This window comes from Anguilla anguilla, chromosome 18 (assembly GCF_013347855.1).
Source record: "Anguilla anguilla isolate fAngAng1 chromosome 18, fAngAng1.pri, whole genome shotgun sequence".
NCBI lineage: Eukaryota > Metazoa > Chordata > Actinopteri > Anguilliformes > Anguillidae > Anguilla > Anguilla anguilla.
This window is the reverse complement of record NC_049218.1, coordinates 7,611,857-7,630,931: the sequence shown is the minus strand read 5'-3', so window position 1 is coordinate 7,630,931 and position 19,075 is coordinate 7,611,857. Positions and strand designations below refer to the sequence as shown.

The window sequence follows — 19,075 nt, the reverse complement described above, 5'->3', positions numbered from 1 at the left end:
AAATTATGGAATGACATTGAGTTGCTGGTAATGTTTGGGGATATAGGGACACAGAAGCCCAGTTTGGAGTGATTTCCATCACCTGACATCAAAATGCATCATTTATGGGATAATCATCTAGTCCAGGGGGGCACAAGGGCCGATCCATTTCAGGATTTTGTGCCAGCTTAATTTAATTAACTCAATATCTTGAACTGAAATTCGTACAAGCGCCAGCTGCAGCCACAGGACTGCCAGTGTATTCTACTGATTTTACTGCGCTGATGTACAGGAGGGGCCCAACATAAGAGGCAGTCCTCTAGTAAGCCTCCGGAACAGAAGAACCAGGTTAGATTTTGCTTAAGCGCATAAAAAGACTGCAGAGATCTGAAACAGCCTTATGGACAAATGAGATAGGTATTAACCTGGACCGAAGTGATGGAAAGAGGAAAGTGTGGAGAAAGAAAGGACCTGCACTTGTTCCAAAGGATATCCCCTCACAATACGATTGTGATATGAGTTTATAGTTCAAAAACATCTTTGTCACATGTGAAGTTTCTACAAATGTCCACATAGAATTTGAACACATATAAGCAAACAAATGACCTAGTTTTATGTTCACAAGTCCTGTGCTTTTTAAAGAAAAATCCAATATATGGTCACCTTAGCCGCAGGTCATGAGCAAAAAATAAATAAATAAAAGGAATACAGAACTGTTTCAGCAGTTTAATGATTTGGAAAAGCACCCGTCTGCTGGAAATAAATATTTTAATATGACATATGATATAATTCAGCTATTTTAATTAACAGCTGTCATTGACACTTGCCTTCTAATGGTATGAGTACACCAAAATCATGCCAGGAAAATGGGCATCACACCATTACAGAACTACTCGAACCCTTCACTGTTGGAACAGAGCTGCGTTTCCATTCTTATGCCCACCAATTGTTGATCAGCTTAGTTGCAGTCTATGCCTTATCCAAATCCACTAAGAAACAGAATCACATTAAATTCAGAAAATGTTGACACTCGCTTGGAAAATTAAAAAAAGCTTGGGTGTTTAAAAGATTTCATACATCAGTCAAAACGTATATGATCAAGCCGCATTCACTTGCGATAACGACACTACCAGTTACCAGAAAAATGGAATAGCATTGCTGTGGAAAAGTGCCTGTTTGCATCCTGTGAAACACACAGCTTTGTGCGTTTGCTATAAATGTGTACTTCTTTGACATCACTTATTTTTCTGCTATGTGCAGTCGTTTGACTCATATTTCCCCTCTCTTCAGAAAATCACTCCATTTCTGTTTCTCAATGTCACCCCATTAGCCTGGCAGAATCTGAAAGCCCCCACTCGTAATCACTTCGATCGCTGTGACTCAAAATAACCTCATCTCTCACCCCACTCGCTGAGTTTGGCCCAGCTGGCAGGGAAACGCTGGCATCCGCACAAAGCCAATAGGGGGGCGTGAAGAGTGACATCACAGACCAGGAGGGTGCATCAGTGTCAACCTGTCCCATATTGGCACATCCTCAGCCACCTTGTGCCAAAAACATACGCTAAGCACACAAGCTAACGCGCTCCAGAGATTTCATCAGTTTCATCAGTTGCGGCAACATTACATGGGTTACAGTTGCCACATTATTTAGTCATACCAACTCTATTGCCCTGCTGAAGGACACAAACAGAACTGGAACCGGAAAATTCCAGTATGTGAGCCCGAATTCCCCTGCCTCGATGCCACATGATAGGTGAATGCCCAGATTTATGTTATGCCCTTCAGACGTATGGGAACAGTAGAGTGCAATTTGCTATTTCAGTAATACCCCAAATAAGGTACCAGATGAACATGAATGTAAATCAAAGCAATGAAGTCTAATGTTTGGTTGTATAGCCCTTAAATTCAATCAAGTTCATCAAGCCTACGACCCAATGCCAAACCAATCGTTTGGCATCTTCTCTGGAAATGCCTTTCCAGGTCTTCACTGCGGCCACTTTCATTTGTCCTTTCTTTCAGGGGGTTTCTGTCTTCAGTCTCCTCTTCAGCAAGTGAAATGCATGCTCGATTGGAGTTACGTCAAGTGATTGATTGAGCCATTCAATTTTTTCCCGATAGACAAATACTTTGGTTGCATAGGCAGTGTGTTTGCGGGGGGGGGGGGGGGTCATTGTCTTGTCGTAGGATAAAGCACCAGACAATGAGTTTGGAGGAATTTCTTTGTGCAAAGCCCGACAAATTTATCTGTGCACTTACAAATTCATCCTACTGCTGACATCCACCATTGCATCATCAATAAAGACGAGTACTGGTGATGTCACTGACTGTTATTTTATGGGTTTTTTTCCACAGATCTTAGGATTCATCTGTCATTAACTGCAGTTGTCTTCCTATTGCCGACTTGTACAGTGTTTATAGTCCACCTGTGGTCTCTTTCTTTTTTTTAAGACTTTCCAAACTGCGGTACTTGATATACCCAGTGTCTGTGCAACCATTCTTAATGAATTCTTCTGTCCTCTCAACTTACAGATTAGTTCTTTTTTGGTCATAGTTCATCCTCCCTCTCCATGATGATCTGGCTGTCTTCATGATGACGTACATCTTTTTCCTCCTAATCTCTGCACCTGAAAGCAAAGGCTAAAACTAGGAACTAGACACACTTTTTATGCGTGAACAATCCATCCAAAGCACCTGAGCAACAGTTAACACCTGTCAGTCATCCATTAACTAACTTTTCAGTTTGAAGAAATGTAAAGCGAAAATGCATGTGCTTAGGGAACTTTAGGATTATGAGTCTCAGATACACGGGGGTCTGATAAGGCTGATCGAACAGCTGATTCCAGTAGAATTACACTTTGGACCGGTCTCTCCCCAGCCCGCAGGAACATGGTTGGGAAATTCTGTGTTGTCTAGCAGCTTATCAGACAGCTGGCATGACACAAACCAGAGATAGGACTGTGGGCAGGGGCCACTGGCCCTCAGATTGTACTTGTGGACCGCAAAGAGCAGAGAACATCCCTGGACAGCATGCACAGCTTCTCAGGAAATTTATATCTCAGTCAAATTTACTGACCATTCCACTGTCTTCTATTTGGTTTGGAGAAAAAAATGATCACATTTGAACTCTTTATTACTTTGTTTTGTATATTAATAATAATAATGATGATAATAATCTTCAGAAACCTAACTCCAGATAGTATTTGCCTAACAAGGCAGACCATATCTAATACATATGCCTCCCTATATTACAACTCATCAGTGTTACCATTATTTTTAACAAGGAAAACCAGGAAGACAACAGAGGCGAGATAAATAGGCTTTCAGCCATGCTGGACTAGAAGCCTCACACACAGTATACTGGTACTCAGAATCAAGGAGTCGCCACTGTTCCACAGTTTGGCCTTTACTGTGTATAATATGCTCAGTTCTGCACACAGTGTGGCCTTTACTGTACACAATGTGGGTGGTTTTTACCGTTCACAGTGTGGTCTTTACATAATGTGTTCTTTACTGTACACAGTGGCCTTTACTGTGCATAATATGGTCAGTTCCTTACACAGTGTGGCCTTTACTGTGCATGATAGTCATTTCTGTACACAGCGTGGGTGGTCTTTACGGTACATAATGTGTTCTTTACTGTACACAGTGTGGTCTTTACGGTATATAATGTGGTCTTTACACTGTTGTCTCCTTTCAAAGATGTTACAAGATTTATCACATGAGGTACAGCTTTTGTGGTCAAACTTGCTGGAATGTGAAGCACACATTGCATGTCAGGCTAACACACACAATGGGAATCCTCCCATACAGGCAAGAACTGTGTCACCCTCAGTACTTAGAGGTGCAGTCTTCCTTGGGTCTGTTTTAAATGTCCTAACACTACAACTGCAATGAAAGTGATTTTTTGTAATGCTGAAATATTTAAATATTTCTTTTTAACAAAAATTAATGCAATGTAATTATATACAGTATTTCCCGTATAAATATATATGGAATTGCATGCTCCAGAAAGAGAATCTGTCAAAATTTTAGTGTGCTGAGTGAAATAGAATAGAGAATGCTAACAAGACTTAAGTAGCATATTTATTTCATGGTTTCATTGTAGTGCTTAAAATGTCATGTAATTAATTTTTAGTAAATGACACCTTTAATTCCTGATAATAATGAACGGGGTCATTTTATGAAGTTTAGCCGCAGGATCATGGTGAGATCTACTAGGCCCTGGATGCAAGTGGCTGGCCCAATCCAAATAAAAACTCCTAAAATTCTCATGTGCAGGCAAGCTTGTATTTATTGTGTTCATTCCTCTCATATGCGCTACTGTTCTGCCCCCCAGTGGCCATTTTTGAAATTACCGCTACATCTTCCCCCATGAATACTAATTTAAATGACACTAATAACAACAAACAGTTAGCAGCTTTTTTGAAGGTATTCACAGGGAACCTAGAACAAATGACTTATCCAGAAGTGCTAGGGGAATGAGATGTTGGAAGTGAGCCCTACATGCCCATAACATCAACATACAATCATTACAATGTTAATTTAAGTGTATTGCAATCGTCAAGAAACTGGGCTTGGTCTCTGGGGTTGCAGGTTCAGTTCCTGGGTAGGGCCCTATCATTCAGTCTATACTGCTTTGGTATAAATCTGGCTGTATGAATGGATACTATGACAAAATCAAAGTGGTTGAAGTCACCCTGGATAAGATAAATTGCCAAGATTAAATTTTCAAAAATTCTATGACTTAAATCTCCCACAAGCAGTTTAGCCCTCACTCATTAACATTCTCTGGGTTAAACTCATAGTTTTTAATGTTTAGTGTTAACATTAAAAACATGCTTCCTTGCTCACAGTTAACATGTTTTCTAACTTGCTTTCTGGTGTGAATATTAAATGATGAACAACCCAGGGTTATGTACACATGAACTATCAGGTCAAACAGGGAAGCCCAGGCAGCGTGGAGTGATGGTGTCTTGTCTTCCAGAAGAGTTTCTTTAGGACTCGCTTGGTGGCACATAGTAGTTTATGCAACACAGGAGGCAGGATGATTGTCTGACAACTGGAGAGTTGTCTGTTTGGTCCTTGGTCCTCGGGATGTGTCAAAGTGTCCTTGAGAAAGACACCTAACCCCCAACTTCACCAAACGACCTTGCATGGCTGTCTTGATCACCAGTTGTGTGAATGAAAAAGCATTCATTGTAAAGCGCTTTGTGCAGTTGTGGCTGGAAAATGTGCTATATAAATGCAGTCCATTTACCATTTCCTGGCAGTAGGTTAAGATCCTTTCAGTGTGTCTTAAAAAAACACTGCTGAGACTTGTGAAACGCTTCTTGGGTGCTCTAGATCCCAAATGGCAGTATATAACTCTACAGTCTGAATGGTGTGCCAGAAGTCATAAGGAATGGTGACTGTCCTGTGAGTGGTATCTGCTGGAACTGCTGGAAACCTTCGTGCTGAAGCAGAATGACTCTGCTCATTTGCTCACCCGGTTGACAGTTGCTGTAATTTGAGTATTGCCTGTAGAGGGAGCGCTCTCTCTCTCTCTCTCTCTCGCACGCACGCACGCACACACACGCGCACACACACACACACAGCCGGCCATTAACCCTTTAAAGTGTAAGACCACAAATATGTGATTTGAATGTTCTTAACTGAATGTTCTAATGTCAATGTAACAATCACTGCTGGTAATTGAAAGCATGGCGTTATAAAACACTGTCTTAGAATTTTGAGAGAACTGCAACCAACACAGCAGGAGTTTAAAGGAGAGAGTTTGCTCTCCGGGGTTTGTTTTCCAATATCCTTTCAGTTTAAGGGGGCCCAAACTGTTTTGTATGTGTGAAGAATATTTTAAATACTTGCATAAGTTTCTCACAACCTGGTATAGTCACATCAGATTGGTCTAAAGTAATAAAATACACTTCACTTAACTCCAAAGCAGCTTGTACAGCAGTTTTTAGTTGCCATACGTGTGTATGTTATCTGATTTTTGAAAAAACGTTTAATATTACTTTCGGTTAGAACTGTTTCCTACGACACATGCAACCTGTGACCACTGCCATTTTTACGGAGTGACTTGCATGCACTCAGGACATTAGTCACGGAGAGGCGAAACCAGAGACTGTAAAAAATACAGGCGAAACCACTGAACTGCTCTATGAGCGAAACCGAGAGAACGGACACCCTGTACAACTACCAACAACACGTTAACATTGCAGTTGATTCCTCCCGGCACTGGGTGTCTCTGTTCTTTCTTATTGCAAGCGGGACACCGAAAACGTTTCCTCTTACCAACATATGTAACTGCGTCGTTTGGCTTGGAGAGCCTGACATTAATTTGTTTACTGTTGGGTTCGCTGGTGAAGCAGTGGTGGATACACGTTTTTGCAGCACTCCTTAGCGTTGTTTTAAATGACACTGTTGCATATATAGGGCATCTGCATTAGAGGTGTCCAATTGTGAACGAAGACACGTTTGATTTTTTTCTGAGGGGGAGCCTCGGCACACAGGCATGGCAGCAGCGACGGTAGCGGAAGCCGATCCAGCGAGTGCCGAGGGTGGTACCACCTTCGCCGAGGTCCATAGCTCTGGATGGAACGAGTCCCAGTTCAGAAAATATACTTTCCAGACCCGGTCTATACCGCGAATGTCTCACACCGACCCCAGAGCTGAGATCCTAATAGACAATGAGGTAATTCGCTTGCCAATAGTTTTGTTTACATTCGAAATCTGCTGCTGACTGACGGCTATCAATGGATGGTTGGTTAACTGGGTTCAAGATCTTTGGTTCGTAGTCTATCCTAGTTAAAACAGAAGGCCGGTTCCGATTTATATTTGGATAGGCTAAGAGAGCTAGTTAGTTATTTTTTGCCATATCTTTATCTAGCATCTGGACAGTTAACGTCAGATATCTATATTGATGTAACTAATTTGCCGGTGCAGGTCACAGAATGGTAGTATAGTCTAGCTAGTCTAGTCTAACTTGGCTATCTAACTTGGCAAGCAACTATGACTTACAGCTAGCTAAGTCGGCTAACTCGCCTACCATGAAACTAAAATTAGTTAACGTCATATACTGCAAGAAAAGATGCATCCTACAAGGTCAGAACTTTGCGATTCTCGAAGAAATTGCTTGCCAAAGCAGAGTTTGCTAGTGGCACTAACTTTATTACTGGGATCAGTTTAATGGGTGTTGAATTTACAGTTCATAATCATTTCCATGTTGGTTTAGAATGGAATATTACTGAAACAAACGGCAATAGATTTAACTTGGAGAACAAGTTGTCTTGTAGAAACGTTCGTGCCCCGTTTCTGAGGTTATAATACAGTAGCTATAAATAATTAGGCAGTCTTGTATAACGTCTATGTTATGTTAGCTAAGGTGGTATAAAAGGGAAAGCATAAAATCACTCAATTGATCGGTGGTGTATACATTTTGGATGGTACCTCAACGTTAATAATTGAACTGTATTTGGTTCCCAAGAAACTAGGCGAGTCGCATTTTGTGTATCCTTGCGCAATGCTTATAACAGTTTATATACTGGTCATACTGGTATATGTGTAATGTATGGCTGATACGAGTAACAGGACCTTATCAGCAAATCTGTGATTTACATTTGAGATATTACCTAATGCAATCTTAACACTTTAGACGTATGCTGTAGGCATATGTACGACTATACTGCTTCTACGACTGCCTTGTACCAGCGGAAAATACTGATTGATATACATGGAAAGTAATATAAAATGGCTTTTACTTGTCTTGGTCGACCTTAAATTTGGTCACGGCAAAATGTAGTTTTACTGATGACATTGGACAAAAGAGCAATGCAAACACCCACTGTTTTTCGGGAGTGGTTGAATCGAAGACCTACGAGAGATCTGACTGAGCTATTTTGCACGATTCAGTGTTGAATTCATTCATTCATTCGTGGAATTAATTTAACTTTTTAAATAAATGGTGACGGCTTCATTCTAAAACTGACACTGTAATAAAGCGAATTTCCTTGAATATGGCTGTTTGCGCAGTAAAACAGCAACTGTATTGCTGGCTAGCTAACGTAAGATGTTAACCTAAGATACAGCACGAAATAGTGTAAAAGCGGCATCATTAGTGGTGTATAGATTTGTAACTTAAACGTGGCCTTAATTGTTGAACAATATTTGGAATTAATTAAACTAGACTTTGATGTCAGGTGAGACTCAAAGGAGCAATGTCAACATGCACACTGTCCCTAAGAACATGGTTTGAGATGTCTGCATCTACGAGATGCGATTACAAATATCCAACATACATTTGGTAATGCAAGAGTGGTCGTGGTAAATGGCCACCAGTTCTGCTTCTCGCCATTAGTAGCCTAATTGCCCAAGGATCCCAAACATATGCACGTACTTCCCCAAATATGTAATAAATGAATCTGCTTAAGTTAAGGAGAACAAGAGTCGTGATATAATCGGAAGCGTTTGAATTATTTAATTTGTGTATAGGGCTAGTGTTTGCAGGTTTTTCCACTTCCAATTCTTAAATAATGATATTCACTATAGTGATTCGGTTTTTTAAATCGCGTGCGCTGCGTCGCTTCAGTATTTTTTACTGAGGACAAATTTTCCTGATGTAGCTCGTACATTGATCTTTGCAATATAACATTGTCGCGTATTCGCTACAACCACACAAAAACAAAGACTGCACCTGCATAACCACAGTTCAACACGAACATTAGTGGATGGCTAGCTACATAGCTGAAGAGGTCACAGCTAGGTTAGACAGAACCTATGAACCGCCTTATCCCCGTCTGACGAGCCATCATACATGTGTATACACTGCGAAAAAAATCCCCCGTTCCGGGCTTAGCTTCTGTTTTGCAATGTTAATCATTTGCTTGCGGCTCTCTTTGTATAAAGCACAGCTATAGCGATATCGCAGTGCAGCGCTATGCACACCACGTGTTCAAGGAGGCTACGTTCCCTCAGTCACGTAGCAGTCGCAGAACTTGCTTCCAAAAACCGTTGTCGCTGCAACTGCTTGCCAGAATATTTCGTTATTTATGGCTCGCGCACTGAGACTGTGAAAACAGGTGTGTGCCGTTGTGACTTAGTATTTTTTCGCTGTCGCTGAATGTTTAAAATCAAATTAAACATACTCCAAATAAGCATACATGAATTTGGGAATTTAAGTTTATTCTGGGGATCACTCATTAATTAAAAAATATAACAAGAACACTTTCAAATCCAATGGTTTTTGGCGTCTGTTCACTGCCTTTTACATGGCTGTGTCACTGCAACATATAGGCATCAAAATACAAGGTAAAATCCTGTTAGAGGAATTGTTTTTGCCTGAAACTGGTGTCCTTACCTTACATTGTTGAGGGCTGAAGCAATGTTGGCTTGCTTCGGTAATGTTGATTGTAGGGCACCCAGGGTGAATGAGTTAACATAATGGATCATGCACACAAGATGTCAAATCTCGCCCTCAAATAAAAACGTGGCCCTGGTTTTCTTTTCTCCCAGGCAATTAACTGAACAATTAGTGCTACTGAGTGGCCAGACTGTCTTCACACCCGACTCCCAGGTAAAGGGAGGGTGGAAAACCAGCAGTTCTCAGCCCTCGAGGACTGTGATTTGAGTAACAAGGGCATTAAACCTTTAACATTTACGAGCCAATCAGTGTCAAAGTAATCGCAGTGAAGTGTTTTCTGTGCTACATGTTTAGTAATGTATGATACCAACAGACTCAAGTGAAGAAGTTTCTGAATGGCTCTTTGTAATTCTGCTTTCAGGAACCAGTTGTTCTAACTGACACCAACCTGGTGTATCCGGCACTAAAATGGGATATAAACTACCTGCAGGAGCACATCGGCAGTGGAGATTTCTCTGTCTACATCGCTCAAAACCATAGGTTCCTCTACTATGATGAAAAGAAAATGGCGAACTGCGAGCACTTTGTTCCCAAGTCACGCCGTTTGGAAATGAAATTTTCAGAATTTGTGGACAAAATGAAGAATACTGAAGAGTCAGGGGGAGAAGAGAGGTGATGTATGTTTTTTCACCTGGTGTTATGAATACAGTGTGTTGTACAAAATACTGTCGTATTAACTGTGGTGCCATTGACAGTGATTGAGAGCTCTCTTAGTAGGGAGGTCTTATAAGGGATGAACAGCAGCTCGGTCTTGTTGAAGTTGAGCTTCAGGTGATGCCTGGCCGTCCATGTTGAGATTTCAGCCAGGCAGACAGATATTCTCTCATTAACCTGTATGGCAGAGGGAGGGAAAGAGAAGAAGAGTTGTGTATCATCAGCATAACAGTTATAAGAGAAGCCGTGTGAATTAATGACTGAACCAAGAGATTTGTTGTAAATAGAGAACAGCAGAGGCCCCAGTACAGATCCCTGTGGGACTCCTAAGCGGGTCAGGACAGAGAAGAGGAATGAGGCTCTTGCAATGTCAGGTGTCTCCGTCACAGCCAGGAGGGCAGTCTCTGTTGACTATACTTTTGAATACTCTGATGGATGAGAAGTCAAATATACAGTTAAAGTAAAAACTGTTTTGTATGACAAAGCTAGGAGTTGGAAGTAGCTTGGACTGAATCTCAGAAGCAGTGTGTCAAAACATGTATTTGAAATGGGATTGTGCTTCAGGTTAAATGTAAATGTGGCCATGATTGTGTGTGTGTGTGTTCCTGATTTGACAGGGTGGCTGAGAAGCCCCAGATAATGTGACACTGTTAGTTGTTGATTTGGAGGCATGTCCTATCGCTGGTTTTGGTATAAGAAACCTAATTCAGGAAGTGAAATTGTTAGCAGGCATGAAGAAGCGGCGGGAACGGCTTTAGCCACAGAAAAAAATTTCCACTCTGACCTTCATGTGGTCTGCCTCAGCACAAACACCCACAAGCAATCAGACTAGTTTCCAACAACACAAATCCTACACACAGCACCTACCGAAATTATCCTACACACAACACCAGCCCAAATCACCATACACACAGCACCAACCAAAATCCATCCTACATACAGCACCAACCAAAATCCATCCTACACACTGCACCAGCCAAAATCCATCCTACACACAGCACCAACCAAAATCCATCCTACATACTGCACCAACCAAAATCCATCCTACACACCGCACCAACCAAAATCCATCCTACACACAGCACCAGCCAAAATCCATCCTACACACTGCACCAACCAAAATCCATCCTACACACAGCACCAGCCAAAATCCATCCTACACACAGCACCAGCCAAAATCCATCCTACACACAGCACCAACCAAAATCCATCCTACACACAGCACCAACCAAAATCCATCCTACACAAACTGCAGACTAGATGCATCGCCTGTACGCTACTCATACCAAACGCATACCCCCACACATTTCCGATCCCTGACAGATTTCCACTAAAATTGTTTTAATTTGTCAAAATGATCAGAACTGATTGTGGGGGCGAATGTGGATGGACAGCCCGTCTTTAACTCTTTTGTCAGACTGGGTGAAAGCACAGAGAGTGACGGATAGAGCAGGGATAACAGCGCAGAATGCGCCGTGGCGGGTGAGACGTGTCGCGCTGTCGGTAAGATGGCCGACACCTGAACCATAAACAAGTCCTCTCATGCGTTTGAGGGTTCAGGCTGGATTACATGAGTACCAGTGGACCACAGTTTTTATTTTAATTATTTATATATTTTTTAAAAGACTATTTGCATGACCATGGCATACTGTGTTGAATTTTAGATTGTGGTGCATTTCAGTAGTCAGAAATGAAGTCGGAACCTTTTTGGCAGGTGTGCATGTATGTATGTTTGAATTATTTCAGGGTGTACTTGCAGCAAACGCTGAACGACACGGTGGGCAGAAAAATTGTGATGGATTTCCTGGGTTTCAACTGGAATTGGATCAACAAACAGCAAGCGAAGAGAAATTGGGGGCAGCTAACGTCCAACCTGCTGCTCATAGGCATGGAAGGTACAGCAAATCTCAAATCAGACAGCACTCGTAGACATTTGTCTCCGATTGGATCAGCACACCTGTACGAATAAGTCAAAAGTTTATGTTCAGTGTTCCAAGTGTTTTAATTAAATTTAAGTGCCCAAGTTTGGATCCAAAATGGCTTCTGTCTCAAGGAGGCTAAGTTTCAGCGTGTGTGTGTGTATAACAGGTTTTTAGTGAGCGTTTGGCATACATAACCTAAGAGAAAGACGTGGTGTAGATAAGATACTGAAAAATTAAATGGAAAAACAAATTTGATCTTTTCCTCCCCTCCATCGTACCCTCCCTCCCCACGTACTCATCAGTTGGAACTAAGGCAAGGGACTCCCATCATATTAGAATCAGAATCGAAATGTCTTTAGTTGTCATTCACGCGCGGCTTTGTAGAGACAGAAGTGTGACTTTAGCTGACGTTGTGTTCCCCTGTGCAGGAAACGTGACCCCAGCGCACTACGATGAGCAGCAGAACTTCTTCGCTCAGATTAAAGGCTATAAGAGATGCATCCTCTTCCCCCCGGATCAGTTCGAGAGTCTCTATCCTTATCCTGTTCACCACCCCTGTGACAGGCAGAGCCAGGTAACTCACTGAAACAAGCTGCTAGACCGAGTCGGGTAACTCACACTGAAATCAGCAGCTGGACAGAGGCGGCTGACTCGCACTGAAATCAGCAGCTAGACAAAGCCAGGTAGCTCACCCTGAAACAAGCTGCTAGACAGAGCCAGGTAACACACTGAAATCAGCTGCTAGACAGAGCCAGGTAACACGCTGAAATCAGCAGGTAGAATGTGCAAAATAAAGGATGCATAATACCAAAAAAATACCAGGGAAAGGTACATCATGAGCAATAGATTTGACTATGCATGGAATAATGAGAACCGTTACTTTCCACCAGAGATTGAGGCCATTTCTGCTGTTGAGCTTTGTGTATAAAAATCAGGCAATGTTGGTTTCTTCTGGCAACAGGTGATGGGCAGCCTGCGTTTTGATATAATTGAATTGCTCCATTAAATCTAGTTGGGTGATATAAAAATGAACTGTGTCTGCTATGAAAATAAATCATGCACAATGTACATGATTTAATAAATGTAGTTATGTAAATAGTAAAAGTAATGTGGAGTCGGACTCATTTAACTTTAGGTTTTTCTTTTTTTTTCATTGTAGGTTGATTTTGAGAATCCCAACTATGAAAAGTTTCCTAATTTCAAAAATGTTGTTGGGTATGAGACTGTGGTGGGGCCAGGAGACGTGTTGTACATCCCAATGTACTGGTAAGAGATGCTTTGGATGCTTTTATGGGGACGTGGAGGGACGTGGAGAACTTGTCTGTGAGCCAACATGCAGGCAATCTTTAAATGCTGCCTTTAGCTTAGATTCCATCCAGACTGATGCGTCCTAATGAAAATGTAAGGAAGGGGAGAGTACTCCTGGGGTCTCCACAGTCCGGTCTCAAACCCTGAACAGGCTACTGATCTTTGCGGTCGACACCTTTTAGCGCATGCAAAACTAATGACACAGCCAATGATTGGCGCAAAACAAATACCATTGTCAATCATTGGTCATGGTATTGGTTTTGTGTATGCTAAAATGGTTTTGCGCTTTGGTTCTGCACATGATAATGGTCTTAGTATATCAGGCCCTATGTTCTTTCCTCTGACTTCTGTGTGAGCCTGTGTCGATTGCAACGTGAAAAAAATGGTGGTGGTGATGAAATGCATTTCATAGGAGGCCACATGCTTATTTGCGCTGTCCTAAATCAACAATGGAGGTTGTTTTATTGCAGGGTGAGCATTGATTGGTCATTCCAAATCACCAAGAAAAAAGAACAAATATAATTTAAAAAAATATCATACTTCAGTCTGATATTCAGTAGAGGGATACTGAATGTTTTTTGTTGTTGTTGTTTTTCCTTTCATTTTCCTATCCATGGAGACTTGGTTGTTATATAAATACAGTATAGAAATGACACAGATTAGTGTATCTCTACTTAAGGGGATAGGTTACTTTCTGAAGTTTTTAATATGATTTTATTGGACCTCTCTGGTGCTGTATTTTAAATCCTCATATTGTCCTGTCATGTCTGCCATAATCTTTACATCTGTCCATTACAAAATAATTAATATTAAACTATTATCAGCCGATATTAAAACAGCCCCAATATTATTGTTCCTCCCCAATTCTAACTCGAGCTCCTGTTTCCAATTTTTAACAGGTGGCATCACATTGAGTCCTTGTTAAATGGAGGAGTGACAATCACAGTTAATTTCTGGTACAAGGTGTGTTCATGTTTTTGTCAAGTATTTCTGTTTTTGATCATTTTAATCCAACATTCCTTTCTTGTGCTGTTTCAATTTCAATGAAATGTATATATATTTGATATTAACATATTAATTAAACAACACTTGGCCTATGTATGGGAATCTTGGAAAGGTAGCAACTGCAAGCAAAAAGCACTTGTCATTAACATAGGTCTAAAGACCATGCTCTGTAGGACTGTGTTCTACTGGCCTGCTAGATGCCTACAGTAGCACAATTTGGCCACAAGAATATACATTTGCGGTACCATAACATCCAGCATCTTAAAAATAGTGGGTTCAAATTTTTCATAAAAGTAGTACCCATACATTTCAAGCTACATTAAAATGGCATAGTTTCTATGGTGAACAGAGCAAATCATAGCCTCATCACTGTTGCATAAGTATTCGTTTTTGTATTGTTACTGTCACCTGAGGTAATATTAGTATTAAATATTAGTGATGTAAAATGCGTATTGTGAATGTGTCTGTGGCTGGGGACGGTAGGGTGTTCATTCTCCAGCCCTGGCTTTTTTAGGGAGCTCCTACCCCAAGGAGGATTGAGTACCCCCTGAAGGCGCACCAGAAGGTGGCCATCATGAGGAACATTGAGAAGATGCTGGGAGAGGCACTGGGGGAACCGCGCGAGGTGAAGTCCAGCACTTTTATGGAATTTTTACAAAACAACCCGCAAGATTTTATCATTGGCCTGTCTTTTAAAACTTGCTTAAAACACACCCTCCGCCCCCCCCCCCCCCCCAAACTTGCCTTCAACCATATGCAAGTTAGCCAGCTAACAACGGATGCAGTGTAAAAATAGCTATGATGCTCAAATTTAAATGAGGATATTTGCAGTTGGTATGAATGGAGAGAATTCTCTGCAGTTGTGTGTCATGTTCCCGGCTAGACAGAAAATTCTCTGCTGTTCCGTGTCGTGTTCCAGCTGGAGAGAGAATTCTCTGCTGTTCCGTGTCATGTTCTGACTGGAGAGAGAATTCTCTGCTGTTCTTCAAGGCTGAGGAAAGTCCTATGTGCGCAGTGCTGTCCGTGTTCTGTAGGCAGTGCTCTGATCGTGCGCTTCTCTGCCCTGTTTCCTAGGTCGGCCCTTTGTTGAACATGATGATCAAAGGCCGATATGACCAAGACTTCAGTTAGTGCCCTGTGGAGGACCCCCCTATCCCTATGGCACTGAGGGGCTGGTGTGTGTGTGTGTGTGTGTGTGTGTGTGAGAACATGTGTGCGCTCCTGCATGAGTGTGTGAGTCAGGGATTGACTGAGCAAGAGAGCCAGCATATATATTGTGTGTGTGTGTGTGTGTCTGTATGGGAGTAACCCATAGACATGCCTGTATGCGAGTGTCCGTGTGCATGTGCGCTTATGGACCGTTGCACTTCTGTTGCATGACAGAGTTTGGACGTCTCGGAGACCTTTGTCCGTTTTCAAATCGGTTCTGCTTTTCTGCAAGCTGTCGTCACGGTGACCATCCAACCTGTTGAAGGACATGTCCACTTAACTGTAATGGTGCTTCTACGGACAGACTGCACACCAGGAGGAACAGCGTTCAGGAGGTACTGCTATTTAGAGGAATAATGTTCAGGAGGTACCATACACCTGGAGGAAAAGCGTCCAGGAGACTACACCTGCTGGCTTGTGTTCAGGAGGTACGGTACACCTGGAGGAAAAGTGTTCAGGGGATATCGCCCAGTTGGACAGAGGGTTAGTCGAGTAGCAGCGCAGGTTATGTCCAATGAGAAGGTGTGTTTGTGAGGAGCGTAGTGACCGGACAGGAAGCACTGTTACCCCTCCAAACCCTCTTAATCAGACTCCAGACTGTGTAGGACACCAGGCTCTCCCCACATTGCTCCCCTGGTAAATTGCATTAGCCTGTTTGCTGTTTCGTTTGACATTTCAGTAGCATGCCCTTCTGGTAGTCTTCAGAAGCGCAGTTTCACTGCCGGACAGTCCTCTCTGATGTACCTGTAAAACCTGCAGGTGTGTCTGGATGCGTTTCAGGGTCTGCAGATCGGCGTTTCCGTTCATAGGTTTTGTTTTGCTTCAGTGGCGTCAGCGCATGGTAGAATTTCACGCCAGATAATAACCACTCTCCTGTCTATTGTTCCCCGGTAACCTCTGCCTTGGAAGTGCATGTGAGTCTTTCTGTCATAAGATAAGTCAAACACGTGCATTTTCTTTCATTTTATCATAGTGTATCTGAAGAGATGTGAGTGTTATGGCAGAGGGACTAACTAAAGGTTTAACAGTATCAGATTTACTGTTTGGTATCTTCACGGTTTGCAGGGTCAATCTGCAAAACACTCTCACAGGCCTGAAGTTCTTGGATCCAATGAAATGACTGCTGAACAGTTCTAGATTATATATAAATGTGTATGTTTATTGGTATTTTTCTAATTTTATATTCATTAATGAGGCTTATGTTCATCATGTTATGTTGGCTTTTTTATTGAAGTGTAATTTTTATAAGCATGGTACAAATCAGCGTGAATTTTTAAAAAATGACGATAATTGACTAGCTTCACCCCCTTTTTTTAAGTTTTAATTTAAGAGAAAATATTAAAATGAAGTGTGTAGGTAATTCTTTGCCTTTACGTTGGTGAATGCAGTTAAATGTCCGTTAAGGTTTTTCTCTGAAAGCTGAAAGTATTGGCGGTGGTTTAAGACCAGTGATTAAGTCAGCCTCTCGCGGAAGGCCGTTTGGAGATTCAAATCCGTTACTGACGCGGTAAATTGAAAGTGACGCTCGTTTTTCACACACCGACTCATTTCCCTCGTAAAACCTGCGATTAGACTCGTTATGTGACACCTTAGTGGCTAATTGACGGTGTTCTGATGCAGAAGTGGTGTGTGCTTGGTGTCATAGTATAGCCAGGTGTGGAGAACGTGCAAATAAGCAAGAGGATTTTCAGAGGTTCTCACACTGTTGGTCATCATACGAAAAACACTTTTTTTGTTTGAGGTTATTTTTGCACATAAGACTGCTTAAATGCATACATGCGGTGGTGGAGATGCGATGAGCTAAAGAAATTGCAGCCATGTCCATGCCTCGTTTCATTTTACTGGATATAATTTATGCTGAAATTTGTATATTTCCCTTCAAATACTGATGAAGTTTGTCATGGCATTATGATTTAATTTTTTTCCCCAAGCAATGTTTAAACCGCAGTACCATAATGGTCTGTGTATGCATTTTCTCCCACACTGAGGATACATTCATTTTGTATAAGGACCGTGTCATAATGTTCTGCGTATATAAAATGGTTCTGGCATAATGCTCAGCATGTCTGATAAATGAATAAATGATACAATGAAGTGGTGTATAGTTGGTGTGTAGTTCTGTAAAAAAAAGAAGAAAAAAACACAGTTGTAACGTAAAGAAATAAGTGCATGTCTTATTGTCCTTCAGTTAGCTCCTGTTGACCACAGTCAGGGCACAATACCCAGGTTTAGGTGAACCGGCTCTGATCGCCACTAATGGAAACCAGGCATGTCTGGCTCAGTCCAGAGAATCAGAAAGGGAGCGTCTACGCCCCCCTAGTGGCCGGGTTGTGAAGCTCCGTATTAGAGAGCCCGGTTCTGACTGCAGCAGATGTCATGTTCATTAGTGCCATAAGTGCCAAATATAGTACACCCACCGAGTAGGCGTGACCTCGTTAAACATTTTCCTCCTTCGCCGTGTTCCCTGGCTCATTGGGTTACGAGTTAAATCTTTCGGCGGTTATTTTGGTTATTTTATTTGTTTTGAACAAAGTTGCTTAATGTTATTCTGGAGTTCATGTAATCCTTTAAATTAACGTGGGAGCATCCATTTCCTGTGTTGTCTCACTCCTGTGCTGGTCTGTGGTGTCCCCAGTTTACAGAGGAGGTTGATGTGATGGGAAGGATCTACGGCTGCACCTGGGGAGAATGAGGAGGGAAATGTAAAACATTTAAACGGTTATTTTAAATGTTAAAAAAAAAAAAATGTATAAAGCAGGAATGGGGCTGAAGTCCTGTCTGGCCAGTTAATGTTTTAGTTGACCCAAGGCTTGTTCAGGCTCAAGACATAATGTTCTTTCATTTCACGCCATTTTGGGCTAATACCAGCGTTTGTGTGTTCTGCGGCAACCCACAAAATCATCAAAAACTGTAAAACATCGTCTTGTTCTTTTTGCGTATGGCAGTTTGACCCATTCCCGCAGCCTCTGTGTGTATGGAAAAAAAAAAAAAAAAACTTTTTGTAATGCACATGTCAGTGTCCGTGTTTTTTTTTTTTTTTTCTACAAATAGAATTTGTGTTAATCTGTACGGCCCTGTGTCAGGCCTTTGAGAAGTTAGAACCACGTCAGCTCTGTGGGGCGCTTTGATGAATTATCCTGCTGTGTTGAGCACTGATCGTGAAATTCTCAGTGTCCTCTGGGAAAAAAAAGTATTGTGTGCAGATAGATGAGAAAATAAAATGTTTCAAATCTATAAACGCGTTTTCTTGAAGTTCCAGTCCTTGCATGATTGTTCCACCCAGACATGAATTGAGCAAAGGGAGTTGACATCAATCATATTTCAAATAGTTAAGACAGTCATCATTCATAAGTGCAGTTTAGTTTATCAGAGGCACCTAGTTTATCAGAGGCACCTAGTTCTGCACTGTCACAAGTTAGCTGTTATAGTACCAGAGCTGAATATTCAACTCATGTCATGTACACAACAGCCCACTTAAGCTAAGATTCACAGACTTCTCTCTCATATGGCTTAAATTAGCTAGCCATGCTCCAAATGTAAAAAAAAAAAAACTTTTTGTAAGCTTTGACACTGCAACAAAAAA

General features: G+C 41.7%; 1 protein-coding gene across 1 annotated transcript; it reads left to right on the top strand.

Moving 5' to 3' along the window:
• The first annotated feature begins 6,274 nt into the window (after nt 1–6,274).
• hif1an (hypoxia inducible factor 1 subunit alpha inhibitor) lies at nt 6,275–18,726 on the top strand. The gene is made up of 8 exons (XM_035400475.1): nt 6,275–6,670; nt 9,756–10,006; nt 11,795–11,943; nt 12,399–12,544; nt 13,130–13,236; nt 14,178–14,241; nt 14,798–14,908; nt 15,358–18,726. The coding sequence occupies exons 1-8, from the start codon at nt 6,491–6,493 to the stop codon at nt 15,412–15,414; spliced, it is 1,065 nt and encodes a 354-aa protein (XP_035256366.1). The 5' UTR covers nt 6,275–6,490; the 3' UTR covers nt 15,415–18,726.
• Nucleotides 18,727–19,075: the final 349 nt, after the last annotated feature.